This window comes from Prinia subflava, chromosome 3 (assembly GCF_021018805.1).
Source record: "Prinia subflava isolate CZ2003 ecotype Zambia chromosome 3, Cam_Psub_1.2, whole genome shotgun sequence".
Classification (NCBI taxonomy): domain Eukaryota; kingdom Metazoa; phylum Chordata; class Aves; order Passeriformes; family Cisticolidae; genus Prinia; species Prinia subflava.
The window spans coordinates 212,848-229,018 of NC_086249.1; the positions used below are offsets into that span (position 1 = coordinate 212,848).

Genomic DNA, 16,171 nt, shown 5'->3' on the forward strand with positions numbered 1-16,171 from the left:
AGAGAAGCCTCTCTATTTTTGAGGACCAACTAATGATTATGCATACTTTATCTAAGAAAAGCCCTTTTGCCACGAGCCTTTTGCAAAACCCCTGGCGTCCTGGAGTCTGGCTTAACCAGGTAGCTTTGTGGATTCAAGGAGATATGCATGGTCTGGCTTGGCCAGGGTGGTTTCGAGGAGATCTGCATCTTTCCCTCTGAAACATTCAAGAGGGGGTTTTAGTCTGGCTTGTTGTAATTGTTCTCTCTGTGTAGAAACCTCCGGGTTATCTTCTCTTTGCTCTTGAGCTAAGGACAATACCTTACACACAATTCTTACTTAGATTCAATGTTAAAAACTACATTTACTATATTATTTAAAATGTTAATATTGCATAACTTTTCTACCTAGCATATTACATATAGTAAATATCTGCGTAGAGCCACACACACAATATGCCTTTTTCACACAGCGCTGCCGTTCCACAAGCGTGCGTGAAACTCTCCCACATCCAAAATCCTTGTAAGCGCACGAGAACGCCGCGGCTCCCTGCAGGCTCCACGGGCCGCTCCAAGTTTAAGATGGGTGGATTTTTTTTTATTATTTTTTTTTAAGAACGTCGTTGCGTTTGAGGCCGCTGGAGGCAGCGCCCCTCCCGCGCCGCGCGGCGCCGCCCCGGAAGTGTCGCGGTGCCCGCGGTGGCTCCGGGCGGGCGCTCCCGGTGCCGCCGCCGCCATGGGGGGCAAGAACAAGCAGCGAACCAAGGGCAACGTGCGGGTGAGGGCGGCTGGCGGGGCCCAGGAGGGTGGCGGGGCAGGCCCAGGTCACTCCCGGTGCCCTGGGCGGGGGCCGCGGCCGCCGGAGCCCGAGTGCCACGGCGGGGCAAGGCGATCTTCGGGCCCGCGTGTGGGAGCGGGGGCCGGGCCCAGGGCCGCCTCTTGGCCGTGCTTTAGAGGAGCGTGACGGCTGATGCTGTGGTATTTGTACGGAGAGGGTGTGCAGAATCAGCGCGGGTGTAGATTCAGCAAGGTGTCGGCGGTACATTCGGTGTGTTTTTCTGTGCGGTCTTAGAATACACTCTTGCCAGAAGGCCAGAAATGATGTGACATCCGCCCTATCACTCAGGACTGTGGGAGAAGCCTGGTGTTCAGGTTTCCTAATTCCTCCCTGGATTCGGGGAAAAGTAGGGAACGCAAAGCAGCGAGTCCTTCACGGCTCATATGTGGAAAAGGTGATTTAAACTGCACAAGCTCCCAAAACTGCTGTTGTCATTAGGAAATAAAAGGTATTTGCAATATGAGGTGTCCCAGAGGACATTAAGGCATCGGTCAGTTTTGGAGCAGTCTTTCCAAAAGCGTGTGGTTGAAACAAACCTGAGCCAATGAGCAGAAGGGGTAAACTAGAAGAGGTGCTGAGGTCTAAAACACACACTGTTAAATCAAATACTTTAATAAGTATTTATTATACTTGTTACATATTCATGTTTTTGCTCCATTCCTCTAAATAATTTTTGGCCACTTAGTTGCTGGTAGAATCCTTTCTTTTGTCTATGTGTTTTTATTTGTTCAGAGAAAAAAGAAGTATTCCCTGGGAGTTGTATTGGCCCAGGATAAGAACTAGGAAAACCAGAAACAGTGAAGGAGGATAAATAGTTTCTTAATAAATTGTTTGCTTGCAGAAGGAGTTTCCTGTTAGGCTTTTTAGTATAGCAGAAAAAGCAATATAAAGCAATGAAATTTTCCGTAAGTGTTCATGCATTATAAGAAGAGAATTCTGATTCACAGAATAATTGAATTATTATAAGGCTCACAGAATTGTTTGGGTTGGAAGGGACTTTAAAGCTCATCCAGTGCCACCCCATTCCAGGGACAGTGACACCTTCCACTAGACCAGGTTTTTTCAAGCCCCATCCAGGCTGGTCTTGTACACTTGCAGGGATGGGGCAGCCCCTGCTTTTCTGGGCAACCTGTGCCTGGGCCTCTCCACCCTTACAGGCAAGAATTTCATACCTAATCTAAACCTATTTCATTTCAGTTTGAAGTCATTCCTCCTTGTCCTATCACTACAGTTCCTGATGAAGACTTCTCTCCAGCTTCCTTGTAGGCTCCCTGCTAGTACTGAAGGATGTTATGAGGGCTCCCTGGAGCATTTTCTTTTCCAGGCTGAACAGCCCCAACTTTCTCAGCCTGATACCAAAGAGAAGAATCATTTTCTAGGTCAACTTCCATGTTTAAAGCTCAGGTGGACTCTTCTTTGAGAGACTTTATTTTAATTAGAAGGCTAATTATACAACATAAATAGGATCATATTTTCAAATGCATGATGTGTGCAAAATAAAATTAAATAGCTAATTGACTCCCGTCCCTGTTTTTTGTCAGCCTTCTAGCAGTGGCCGAGCTGCAGAGCTCCTTGCCAAAGAACGTGGAACAGTGCCTGGATTTATCGGCTTTGGAACATCTCAGAGTGATCTAGGATATGTTCCTGCAATTCAAGGAGCAGAGGAAATAGACAGCCTTGTGGATGCTGATTTCCGAATGGTGTTGCGAAAACTTTCTAAAAGGGATATCACAACTAAGTTAAAAGTAGGTGTATCCTTTGCCCCCCATAATTTTTTTTGTTTAATCAGAGAATAATACAGTTTTCTTAAGGGTGGAAGAGGAAGTAACTAACACTAATTTCACTTTGGTGGATTTGTTAGAACTGCAATCCAGAAGATGTCTTGGATAAATTATAGCAAGATCCATCATGCAGTTATCTCTATTAGATGCTCATTTTCAAGAAATGAATTGATTTTTGGAAAAGGGAGTTGCAGTTTCAGATACAAATGGGTAAATTACGGAACATATCTACCTGACTTCTTAAACCACACTCTCGATGTTTTGATTTTAGGCTATGCAAGAGTTTGGGACGATGTGCAAGGAAAGAGAAGCAGAAATTGTTAAAGGTGTTCTTCCTTACTGGCCAAGAATTTATTGTAAAATTTCACTAGTAAGTATTGAAGTATTTAAATTAAAAACTTAACTATATACTTCCTGTGACTACCTCTAAGGTGGTTTTTGTTGACATATTTACCTTTGTTGGAGTTACTGACTTGATCTTGGAGAAACATCAAGCTGAAGGAAAATACTGTTCTTTTTTTTGTGGACATATTTCGATATTGGCAGTGGGCGGAATCTTGAACTGTTGATGTCTGAGCTGTACTTCCTTGGTAGGTCTTTTAGACCTTTATGTTTAAAAGATGTTACTGTATTTCTTAGGAGAAGTTCTATTATGTGGACTACAGAAAGGCTAGAGAGTTTGTTCATTTAACATAAATCTTCTTGATCTAGAACTAATATCTGACCAGACTCAACATTAAAAGAAAACCCCAAACCCAAATATTAAAAGACTGTGTGTAGCCAGATTAGCAATAAGTTTCTTGATATATTTACTGTGTTTCCAAGCTGTCTAGAGTGGCTACTGTTGAAAACATGATATGGGACAAAATGAATCATTATTCTTACCCATTAGAGTAATTCCTGCTGTTCCTTTCTGGAGTCAAGAGTGTAGAAAATCATGATGTTATAAAATCACATGCAAATAAAGGATAGCCATGCCCAGGTTTATGGTAGTTCTAATTCAAAAGATGTCTTCAAGGCTTCCTGTTTCTCCTGCCTCTTGTCTGTCTGTAAAACGTTTGTTCAAATTGGAGACAAAACCTGTTATTAGGGATATCAGGGAAAGGTTACAATTCTGAGTGTATAACACTTTGGGAATACGATACTACTAAATTAGGACTCTCGCCATACCCTGGGATACCTTTTTTGTCATTGGTGTTTATTTTCAAATCTATGTTTCAAATCCAGTTAATTGCAAACATGGCTTTTTAATCACCACTTTTGCTTTGAAGTACCTGAAATCAAAAGTACATTTCTTAAACCAATCAACCTTTCTCTTTTTTGCCTTCTTTTCTTTGTTTAACAGGATCACGATCGCCGTGTTCGAGAAGCAACTCAGCAATCTTTTGAGCAGCTGATTCTTAAAGTAAAAAAACACTTAGCTCCCTACTTAAAAAGTATCATGGGTTACTGGCTGATTGCTCAGTGTGACACTTACTCCCCTGCTGCTTCTGCTGCAAAAGTAGCTTTTGAGAAAGCTTTTCCTTCCAGCAAACAACCTGAAGCCTTAGTATTCTGTAAGGATGAAATTCTTAATGTGAGTGTATACTTTTTGTATTTCTTTAAAGCTTTGTATATATCAACTTCTATTATGAGTTTAAAAGTCATCCTTCCCCTGTCTATTCTTCATGATTAAATTTCTTTCTTGCCTGAAAATTTGCCCCTGTGAAGAGAACCACAGAATGGTTTGGGTTGGAAGGGACTTTTAAAAGGTCTTCATGTTCCACCCCCTGCATGGGCACCTTCTGCTAGACCAGGTTGCTCCAAAGCCTGTCCCAAACTGGCCTTGAACATTTCCAGGGATGGGATGGCCCCAGGTTCTCTGGGCAACCTGTGCCAGTGCCTCACCACCCTCACAGGAAAGAATTTCTTCTGTAAGGAAATATAAAAAAAGAAGAAGAAGAAAGAATTCAGAGGAAAAATAGGTCTGATTTTTTGGACTTGAGATGAGAATGACTGGAATCAAAGAAATGAATAGTGAATTTCCTTGTGTGCATTCCTATGTAATGATTCTCAGTAAACACGTAATAGTGCTGACAGATGGAATAATGATGCTGGAGTGGTTTAGCTACAGTGAAAAAGGAATAAAGAATGCTGAGCAATGTTCCAGCATCTACAAGTTTAATTCTGACCAAGGTTTATGCCCTTCTGCCAGTCAGATATGATACTCAATTGACTGAATTAAAAAAAGCTAAAAGATTGCATTGCAAGCCCGGTGTGTGCAAACCTGTTTTGATTTGCCCTCAGTTTGGCTTCTTTTTAGCAGGAGCACATTGGTATAGGGCTGCAATTTAGCAAGTATTAGGAAGATTTAACTCAAATTCTTTTCTAGCATGTTTATTAGCATGTCTAATGATATAAGAAAGACAACTCAGTGGCTGTGAAATTTTATTGCAGGTCTGTCTCTGAATAATATATGAACTATATTGTTCACATATAAGTATTAGATTTCTTTGTGTTTCTGTGCATTGTTTTTTCCCCCATAGGTACTTCAAGATCACCTTCTGAAGGAAACAGCTGATACACTCAGTGACCCTCAGTATGTTGTCCTGCTTTAATGTATATTAAGTCTTTAAATCTTGATCTTTATTGGGTTCTCTGTCCCTAGTGATTTTAGTTCTGTTTCAGGAGACAAAATAATTATTTGAGTCCAGATCCCAGCAACTTTGTTTGGGACTTAAGTATAAATGGTTTTGAAAGTGTTATCAATTATCTAATTCTTGTCTCGGCTCTTTTAAGAATAGCATTTGTGAGTAGCTGGAAGATGAGATGACTTGAAACTCTTTTTTTTCTAACACTTTACAGTGTAACTTAGAACCTATGGAAAGTTTATGTATTTACGTTGCTGGCATCTAAAATTAAAAAAATCAAGGCAGTTTATTTTAGACAAACCTGGGATGCCTGCTGGTTTATTTGCAATCCACTTTTAACGTTTTTGTTTGTTTTGCTTTCTGAGAACTGTACCAGAAGAAGAAAGGGAAGCCAAATTCTTCCGGATTCTGACCTGTTCCTTGCTAGCTTTAAAAAAGTTGCTCGGCATGTTGCCCAAGAAAGAGATGCATTCTTTAGAGGAAAAGTTAATGTCACTTCTGTCTCAAAACAAATTTTGGAAGTATAGCAAACACAACGTATCACAGGTGACTTTTTAATTTCTTCTTTATTTTGCTTGGGTTTTGTTAAAGGTAATACACTTAACCTAAGGAAGTATTAATTGCTTGTATTCTACAAGGATGAACTTGGTACTTTGCTTAGGTTTGAAACAGACTTAAGGTTTGTAGGTAGATTTCAGAAAGGCTAAAGAGACTGTTCAGTTAACATAATTATAAATCTTTTTGATCGGGGACTAATATCTGACCTGACTTAATGTTTAAAAACCTCTCAAACTCAATATAGACAACATTACTTGAAAATTTATCCAGTGGGCTAAATTTTTATTTCCGTATCATCATGATCTACTTCTTGGCAATCTGCTTTAATTTAAAATTCATGTGGGAGATACGAACTCTGTCAACTTACAGCATGTGTTCTTTGTGCTTTGGGATTTTCAGTTTTTAAACCATTTTGCTGGTCTTTAGTCTGCCAAGACCAGCAGTGCATAGAGTGATGAATTCATGCAATAATATTTTGTTTAAAAGCTCTAAGTTGCTTTTGGGAAAAAACGCCTTTTGAGAAGTATTTAAAAATACAACTTTTGACAAGCATTTTCTCACTAAACAAATTACGTTAAAATATTTGATAAGACTGTTTAACGACTGCTTTATTTGTCTTTGTTTCTAATAATATTTTAACCTTTTTTAATATGATAAAATATGGGGCTGGTGTGTTGTAAGGTTTTGTTGACTTTAAAAGGAATCTTAGAAACCACATGTAGTGACAAATTCTGTTTTTCCTTCTGTGGCCTCTGTCAGGTTCGCTCAGCTTTCTTTGAGCTGATTTCTGCTTTTTGCCAGCACTTGCCTGAGGTGGTGAAGGCTGAAGCACCAAGAGTTTGTCCTGCTGTTCTTCTCAGCATTGATGACAGTGATGCAGTGGTGTGTCCTGCTCTTTGGGAAGCAGTGCTTTATACTATCACCACTATTGAGGTAATGTGGGAAGCATAAAGGGCAGATATTTTCATCAAATTGGAGTTTTCACCAAGTATTGTTCTCTGTGTAGAATTTGGAAGACAGGCTTGACTGGGTTTTCTTTATGATTAATAACAGGAACTCGTTAAGGCTACATCCTCCTCCTTTCAGTGTAACTTTCAAATATGTCATGTCCAGCATATCTGAAAATTAGATTTGTTTTATGAATTTAATTACCTTGAAATCCTATCATTACATGTGGTTACAAGTAAGTCAAATAATGCTTAAAACCTTTTTGTTTGTTAAAGACAGTTACAAAAATGACCTGCAGTGTGTTTGTGGTTGTTTCCCCTTCAAATGTAAGGGTTCCATAGCTTTTTCTCTTTTTTTTTCCCCCCCTTAATTTTAAGTGAAACACCAGCTTTGAATTTATTAGTAGGATGAGATGTTGCCATACACTGGGATGACTCGAGGGTTTAATGCTGCAGGTCCCTTTTTCAAGTGCCGGAATTAATTGTAACAAGTTTTCATTAAGAGAACCCCTAAACAGTCTCTGTTCAGCTTGTTATAAATATAGGTACCTTGAATTATAATAAATATGATAATAAATAAAATAGATCAGATGACAAAAAAATTTAGGGAGGGGAAAGTCCAAAAGCATTTTCTAACCATCAGAAAAATTTTGAACAGAGTTTTGAAGTTAGTGATACTTCTAAAGTCAGTCATTGGTTGGCCTTGATAATGAGAACTTAAAAATAAATACAGGACTAATTACAGTAGTGATTTCTATGAAGCATGAGAAAAGCAGTATTAAAGAGAAACCTTTAATTGCAATTAGCTAACAAGGAAGGCCAATTGATTTTAAACTATGCAGAAACAGTTTTATCATGTTAACTTCATAAGCCAAAATAGAGAGAAAATGCTTTTAAAGAATATTGGCAAGTGACTAACTTAACAGAATTTAAATTTCACAATAACTTGTTTCAGCTATAATACAGTGAAGTAGGTGAATGGCTGCCTTGGGAGTTCTTCTGAGGCAACATATTGTTGTTTAATTTATAGTAAGTGAATTTCTTTCTGTAGGACTGTTGGAGTCATGTAAATGCCAGAAAAGGAGTTCTGCCAAAGCTCTGGACAGTGCTTCGAGAAGGTGGGCGAGGATTAGCTCCTGTCATCTACCCCAACCTTCTGCCCTTCATCAGCAAGGTGCCTCCTGACATCATGGAACCAAAGCTGGAATACTTCAGAGTTTTTTTCAGCTCTATAATTCAAGGGTATGGACCACAAATTTATTTATTTGGAATCAGTCTCTTTACATTTGGAAATAAAGAAACTAATCTTTAAGCATTTAAAGATGAATGGAATCATATTTTTTAAATTCTTTTCAGTATCCAAAACTAGAGTCAGTTCTTTTTGGCTGTTTCATTCATCTTAAACCTTCAGCTTTCCGTTTGATTTTACTACATCTTCCTTACATGAAGCATTCTTATCTCTGCACAATTCAAAAAGTCAAAGCTTTGTGTTTATTCCATGACAAATTTGAATATGGAACATTAATTATAATTACAGGTGATTCTGAAGAACCAAGCTCTTCTCACCAGTGTGTAATTCTAACGGAGGGAATTAGTCTTGTGATAGTGCAGGAGCTTCCTTTATGCAGGAGCTTTAATTCTCCATGTACTCATTTTTAAAGGATGGAACGACTTCTACTTTGTACCTTTAAAATACATCTCTGTCAAATACATTTCTATCAAATGTAATTTAAATGTGCACCTATGCATTATGTACTCAAAAGCATATAGAATTTATTTTACGAAATACTGAATTTTCATTTATTAAAAAAAAAATCAGTTCTTGGCTGATGTTGATGTGGCAATTAGCAGAGCTCTTGGAGAAGAGAGTTATGTAGTGGTTTGTTTGAAAAGTGTATAGAATTTTATTACATGTAGTACAAGAATTGTAATATTTCTGTGATCATTTCTGTGATGGAATATTCTTTAAAAGCAAAGAAATCCCTTTTCAGACTTAAAACAGGTGAGATAGATATTTAGGTGGCTTTCTTTTTTTTTTCTCTTTTTTTCCTTCCTCTTTTTTTTTCTTTAATGACAGAAAGTGGTGCTTTCTGAACCTCTGTGGTGTGTGTAGAAAATTACAAAAGAGTTTTGACAGCCATCTGAAATACGGTTGAGATGTGAATCATATGAGATATGAGTGTGCTAGGCTGTATATAGTTTCTCTTTCTACACTGATTTGTTTTTTCTCAATGCTAGGACCAGATGAAGAAGTTATTTTGATACAGGTTCTATTAATTGCCTGGGTTTATCGGCTTTTAAAATTGACTTTATTTTGAGCTGACTCCTGCAAGTGATTCTGTGATCCTGTATTGTCATACTGGTGTCTGGATCAGAGCAGCATAACTGAGGGTACACTGCTGACATTCACTCTGGCTTTCTTGGAAGCACAGCTGACTGTGTGTCCTCTCCCAGGCTGTCAAGCGAGAGGACAATAGCCAGCCCTTCAGAAAGTTCAGCTATTACAACTGCATTTATGGAGTGTCTGTGCTTTGCTGTACTACAGAAAAGAGAAGAAGAAGACCAAAGCAAAATTCATCAAATGCTTATATGTGACCAGGTATTCATCAGAAATACTGAATGTTGTTGTGTGTATGTTTAATGATTCAAAATGTTTTTAAAAGTGACTTTTAGGTGAGGATTTACTTATCTGTTGAGAGTTTCCCTAGGTTTCATGAAAAAAAAAAAACCACACGGAATTGTCAAGACTGGAAAAGATCTTCAAGATCATCCAGTGCCACCATCAGTCCAGCACCACCAAAATCGCCCCCAGACCGTGTCCCCAGGTGACTCAGATTCATCCAGGTGTCTCTTAAGCACTTCCAGAGGTGGTGACTCCACCACCAGCTCCCTGGGCAACTTATTCCAATGCCTGACTACACTTCCAGTGATTTTTTTTCCTAGTACCTGGTGTGAATTTCCCCTGCTGCAATTTAAAGCCATTCCTTCTCATCCTTTCACTAGAGACATGGCAGAAGAAACCCATTCCCACCTCCTTTCAGGGAGTTGTAGAGAGCAATGTGTAGCAAAAGTAAAGGTACTGAATTTAGGGGTTTTTTCTTCCTATGAAATCATTCTTTTTATTGTGCAATTAAAATTATATTTAAGGGGGAAAAAAGTGCTTTCCATCCTGTATATTTTTGTAGTGTTCAAACATAAATAAATCTGATATTTGCAGGATTGCTTCCAGAATGTTTTCCAGAATTATATAATTTCTTGGCATTATAAAGAATAAAATGATTTTATAAATTGGATCACTGTTCTTTTATACTTTTTTTTTTTGTCTTTATAGCTAATTCCTTTTACCAATGCTGTACTTAAGGAGCCCAAGTTACAAAGTGGACCATTATTTTATCAAACAGCAGAAATGCTAAGTTCCTGGGAAGCTAAAGCAGAACTCTCCAGTGATGATGGCACAGATGAAGTTTTCCAGAAACTGTTGTCAGATTTTTGGGACCATCTTTTAAAAATGTGTATACTTCATGTTGATAGGTTGGATGCTGATGAGAAATTACTGTTTGCCATATCTGGTATGCTAGAAATTCTTCTGAATCCAAAGAGTGCTACGAAACCAAACAATAGAAAATCTCTAAAAATCAGATTTACAGATGAAGATGAATCTGAAAGGAACACAGAGAGTCAAAAGCTCACAGAAGTGAGAAATGGTGACTCTGAAATTCAGGCTGACTTGCAGCAAACTTCACATCTAAGGAAAGAACCTCTAGAGAACTTAGTCTGCAACCTGGCTGAGCTGAGCATTGTGTATGTCAATGAACAGAAGTCAGAACAGCATTTGAAATTTCTCTCTGCCCTGCTCAGCTCTTTTTCCTCAAACAGAGTTTTCCAGGTACTTTTAGAGCAGGGAAATTACGTGAACCCTGCTCAAGCTGAACCGGAAAATGAAATGAAAGCTCATAACCAAAGTCCATCTGTACAATTTCTGTATATGAATTTAATAACTTGGCTGAAAGAAGACTGGAGAAAAGACACCCATTTCCTGGTTGATATTTTATACAGTGTACTTCATTGTTGCAACAATAATGATGAAAGGAAAGTCATTCTTGATGATTTAGCAAAGGTATGACTTGTACGTGATTTGTTAATTTTTATCAGAGTCATTACTGTTACTGTGGGCTGTGGTTCATTAATAATCTTACTTTGGCACTGTCACATGGAAGATAATTCTGAACTAATTTGGGTTAAGTTCAGCATAAGGAAGGTCATTTTAGGAAAGTTGGACATGATAGTGTTGAGATGAAAGGTTCCTTCCCTTTCTATATGGTATAAATAATTTTTTAAAAGTATCATCAGAATTTCTCTCCTCTTGCTTCCTTATACAGTGTACTTTAGTAGGCATTGGTAGCCTTTCATATAAACACAGTCCCTTACTAAATTTTGTGGAAGAGAAAGATTTGGAAGACAAAAATTATATAATCAATAACTTTGTTTCTTAATTCTAGCAGCTTCTACTTATGCCTAAGAACAGTTAAAATGGCATTATTGCCTCCTATTCAGCAAGGATTTTTATTAAATATTGGGGAATTTTTTCTTTTCTTTTCAGATGGATCTGAAATGGGTTATTTTTCTCCAGATAATTCAAAAGGTACCTCTTAAGATTTCTTTTTTGTTCTTGTTATGCATAGTTTTTAATAGTTCTCATATGTTAGCTTTGAGACTCACATAGCTTTGTAGTGATAATTTCCATCATTTGAAAAATCTTACAGTTTCAGAGTAGTGTTTGTTTCAAATGCATTTAAATCTGGGGACAATCTTAGAAATGAAATGATGATGCCAAAACAAAAGAATCTTTGTCCCTTCTGTTTTTTGTTTTTTGAGCCAGAGGGCTTCTTGATTTTGTTGATCATCTTTTCTAAGCTAGAGAGAATGGAGCTGGGGATTAGACCAATAATTTAGATGATTATTTATATCGTCATCCTTACAAGGTACTTATAAGGAAAAGGTAGTATTCCATTTTTTCACACTCAATATTGACAAACTGACATTTAAGTAATTGCATGGGATGAAACAGGTAGCATATGATGAAGTTTTGGACGAGAACTCACAGCACTTGACTTACAGTCCAGTGCAAAGACCACAGGATTTGTTTCACTCTGCAGTAGAGATCTGACCCAGCCATAAGTTGCTGTCTCTGACAGAAAGAAAGTTGGAGAGTGTTGTTGCAGATGTAAAATCTAAAGGCTGTTTGTGGTAGATGATATAATTTTCACTCTGTGTGTGTAAGTTTGACATATTAATCTCATGCTCAGTAATAAAAGATAATAACAGGTTATCCAGAGAAGCTGTGGCTGCCTTGTCCCTGGAAGTGTTCAAGGCCAGGTTGAATTTGGCTCGGAGCAACCCGGTCTAGTGGGAGGTGTGGCCTGCCCATGGCAGTAAAGGGGTTACTTAAATTGGAACTTGGGAGATGATCTTTACAGTCCCTCCCAACCCAAACCATTCTAGTATTCTATACCCTCAAAAGATTCTTGTAATGTTTTTCTCATGATCCAGGCATGCTCAAGCACAGCAAAACTTTCCTTAGTCTGTGACTGGCTCAAAGGAGACTTGCTTGGAGAGAGACTGGTAATGCTGGCAGATGATCTGTGTCACCTGGGTTTAAAACCTAGTGCAGCCTCATCGGGATCAGCCTCTTCAGAAAGGTGGACCCTCCTGAGCTTGGTGTTGTCACAGCATGTTAAAAGTGGTAAGCATTTGTAATCCTTGGAGTTCATGAAGTGTAAATGCTGTACTTATGCTTTGCATACAGTTGAAAGGAATTTGGGATCTTCCAGAATATTTCATGTAGTAGAACATTTAGGCTTTCTCCTGGTAGTTTTTTGTTGATTGGCTGGTTTTTGTTGGGGTTTTTGTTTCTTAGTTTTGGGCTTTTTGTATACCTATGCCAGTTTACTACATCTGGTTTAATTTTGTAGACACTAACGTACAGTAGTAGCTGTCATTTTTTGGTCCACATTGCTGAACAAGGGCAGTGTTTAAAGAGAAGGTTCAGATTTGCAAGTCTTGAAAACTTGAAAATTTAAGTAAGCTTGATCTATCAGCTGATGTACTGTAAAATAATACGAATTTTTAAACCATACCATGTGAAATTTACCTTCAAATCTAGTATACCAAGTCAATTGTTATGGACCTATGTGTGTTGCAGTAATGCGTTGTTACAGGACGTTTGAATTGTTTTGAGCCATTTCCATTTATTTTCATGTCTTTTAAAAACTCGGTGTGTGCTTTTATGCCGTATATGTAATCTGATTTTTTTATTAATAGCATCCTATTTAATTTATTCCTTGCATTTTTAGTATCTGATACAGACTTCCAGGGATGTTGAATTTTCTTTGTGTTTTCTGTATACTCAGCATTTGCTTTGATCCCTTGGGATGGGGTTGTGCTTAAAAGCAATAGAATCACAATTTATCTAAAAAATGCAAATAGTGAGAAATTTATCATTATTTCTTTCAGTGGAAGAACTTGAGTTTATAACACGTGCTTAGGTAGCAGTCTTGAGGGGCAAGAAAAGTTCACTTCTTCATACAGTTTATAATTAAATACTGGAACTCATTGCAACAGGATACTGTGTTAGAGTTTGAGGTGAAATGGGATTAGCTTGCTTGTATCCATGAAAAAGGAACTAAGCATGTTCAGGGCTATATGCAATAGTCTGGTGAAATCTCGGCCTCACAGGTGGTTGCCAGAAGCTAGGAAGGCATAAAATGGGGAGGGATCACTTTGCACTTGCTTTATTTTAAATACCTTTTTCAAGGCTGCTTCAGCTGATTTACAGAAATGATACTTGGCAGTGTGAAATGTTGGCGGGGTCTGTGAAATAAGACAGGCAACTGTGAAATTAGACTGAAACTGCTTTGCACTTTACATTCAAAATTAGCAAATAGAAGTCAAATTGGTCCATAATAATATGACATCTTTGCATGGTTGTGTTTATCAAGCAATCAAAGCATAACATCTTTCTCTTCTGCCCAATAGAATCATTGATTGGTGAAACTTTTGTTGAAAGGATTATTGATAAACTCCAAGCAGCTCTGTCTAAAGCAAAGGATCTTTCTGAAGCTGGAAATACTGAACCATCAGTATCTTTCATCTGTGATGTGGCCTCGAGCTTTTTCAGCTCAGTGAAAGGGTGTTTGCTGATGCCATCCTCAGAAGACTTGCTCTTCACCATCTTCCAGCTGTGTGCTCAGAGGCAGGATGCAACACACTTGACAGGTAATCTGGAAAAAGAACTTGAGCTGAGCTTTTTCATAGGTGATCTTACATCTAAATTCTTCCTTTTCATGAAACAGAATCAAGGATGTGATAGAATACTGAGTTCATATCCATTGAGCATTTGCAGCTGTAACTGACATGAAGATCTGTGCTTTAATTTACAGTGCCCATAGTTACTGCTAAACATCAGGTCCTGAACATCTTTACAAGAGTTTTTTAAATGTTAGTATCAGCTAACTTGGAGGCTGTGATATTGCACACCTTTTGGACTGTTACAGAAATTTTTTAAAGTCTATGATATATAACAAATGAACGTTTTTGTTCATTTTGCAATCTGGGGAGTCCATGAAAAGGTGTGTTCAGTCACTTCTTTACAGTAACATGTATTTATTCTGAAACCATTTATTTTGGCCAGGTTGCCCCAGACAAATTGTGATCCATGCCTCTCTCTACCAGTGTTTCATATTCAGACTGAGATCCTGATTTATATTCCTTGAATTCAGAATTTTAGGGTGTTAAATAGGTACATACATTTACTGACATTAATACAAGTTAATACAATGTTTCAGTGTTGTCACAGAAGTGAGGTAAGACAGTACTAGCTTGGAAACCACTGCTGCTTTATAAAATACTATTGAAGTTAATGCCTTGGAAGGCTGGCCTGAGACAGAGACTGGACAGAGCTAGAGAATAAAGTAGGTATTTATTGAAAGGCCTCCAGGATCCACATTGGGCTGCACCCAGGGTGGACTAAGAATGGCCACAAAATGGCTGACTGGTAAAGAGATACTACATTTTTATAAGTTTTGGTCCATTTGCATATTGGGGTTTAATTGTCCAATTACAGCTTCAGGTTGTGAGGTTCCATCCTTCTTGTTCCTCCTTTCAGCCCACTGTTGTTTATGCTTTTGGGCTTGAAAGTTGTCCTTGGTCCCCAGTAGGTAAAGGATTTGTTTTGTCTACCTCCTCTGTGAAGAGAGCTTCCTGGCCCTTAATATGAGGCTCAGAAATACACCCCTAGGTAGCACAGAATCTGAAAATATGAAAGCTAAAACCTAAGGCATCAATGTTGTGGATGTTCAATATTTTGGTAGAAGGATCTGTGATTTTGAAGATTGTATGGACATATGGTAGCAGACAACAGGAACATCACTCATAATCTCAAATCTTAGCTGTGAGTCACAGTTAATTTAAAATTGCTCTGCAACAAGAAAGCTGTGTATGTGCCTTTGATAGTTTTTGCATGTAACCACAGAAAAGGTAATTGTTTTCCTACTGTAGGTCCTTTAGACATGTGATTGTTGCTGTATGCTGTTGGTTGTAATTAGAGTTTACCTGAAATTTTGTGGTGTTCTGCTTGTCTATTTATCGTTGTTTTGTTTTCTTCTTTCTTTTCTCTACAATAGATGTACTTTTATGCAAATTAAAACACACTTGGATGTCTGGTGTAGATTCACTTGTGCGTCAGCTTCAGAGCACTCAGAAGCAGAGCACCTTTTTGCTTAAAGCTGCACTGTGGGTCAAGAACCAAGTTCAGTCTTCGTCTTTGGATGTTAAAAGGTAATTGAGATGTTCCATAATGTGTCATTCTCCAAAACAAACCAGGATCAGTGCTATAATAGCCTTTATTTAATTGATATCTGTATTACTGAGAGACTTTTGAGTCTGTTGGAGGTAGTGGGTAGAGCAGAACTTAAATCACCCCTGGTACAGTGTGTAAGGAGCAATGGAAAATATGCAGGTGGCTCTTAAGGAATAGTGCCAAACTTGTTTGCAGTGTTTTCTCCTTTTCTCAGTCTTCAGGTTTTGATCTCTGCAGTCAGTGATTTGTTACTGAAGCTCATGGAAGCTGATGGACAGTCTGGATATCTTGTGAGAGCTTTTGCTGAGCACATCACACTGAACAAAACTGAGTGGGGGAAATTGCAGAAGTCTCTGTGCTCTGAGGTATGGAAATGATAACGGATTGCTCAGGGTGGTCAATCTTTCCTCAAGCCTCTGTCCCCCTCTGTTCCCTGTCCCCTAGGACATTCTTTCTTTTGACACGGAACTGCACTTAGGAATACCATATGTTTGTGCAGAGGTTCTTTTCAGCCTCTTTCTGTAAAGAGGACAAAATCTCTGTGTATGGACTCATCCAATACTACTGGAGAAAAATCACAAT

General features: G+C 38.2%; 1 protein-coding gene across 2 annotated transcripts in view; it reads left to right on the forward strand.

Moving 5' to 3' along the window:
- The first annotated feature begins 605 nt into the window (after nt 1-605).
- Nucleotides 606-16,171, forward strand: part of LTN1 (listerin E3 ubiquitin protein ligase 1) — a 30,242-nt gene continuing 14,676 nt past the window's right edge. For both annotated transcript variants that reach the window (XM_063393659.1, XM_063393660.1), the window contains exons 1-15: nt 606-756; nt 2,358-2,561; nt 2,869-2,967; nt 3,943-4,173; nt 5,123-5,175; nt 5,593-5,773; nt 6,545-6,718; nt 7,784-7,974; nt 9,187-9,331; nt 10,064-10,849; nt 11,333-11,374; nt 12,283-12,475; nt 13,768-14,007; nt 15,414-15,567; nt 15,804-15,954. In XM_063393659.1, coding sequence (XP_063249729.1) covers nt 715-756; nt 2,358-2,561; nt 2,869-2,967; nt 3,943-4,173; nt 5,123-5,175; nt 5,593-5,773; nt 6,545-6,718; nt 7,784-7,974; nt 9,187-9,331; nt 10,064-10,849; nt 11,333-11,374; nt 12,283-12,475; nt 13,768-14,007; nt 15,414-15,567; nt 15,804-15,954 — 2,886 coding nt within the window. In that variant the 5' untranslated portion in view covers nt 606-714. The remainder of the gene's footprint in view (nt 757-2,357; nt 2,562-2,868; nt 2,968-3,942; nt 4,174-5,122; nt 5,176-5,592; nt 5,774-6,544; nt 6,719-7,783; nt 7,975-9,186; nt 9,332-10,063; nt 10,850-11,332; nt 11,375-12,282; nt 12,476-13,767; nt 14,008-15,413; nt 15,568-15,803; nt 15,955-16,171) is intronic.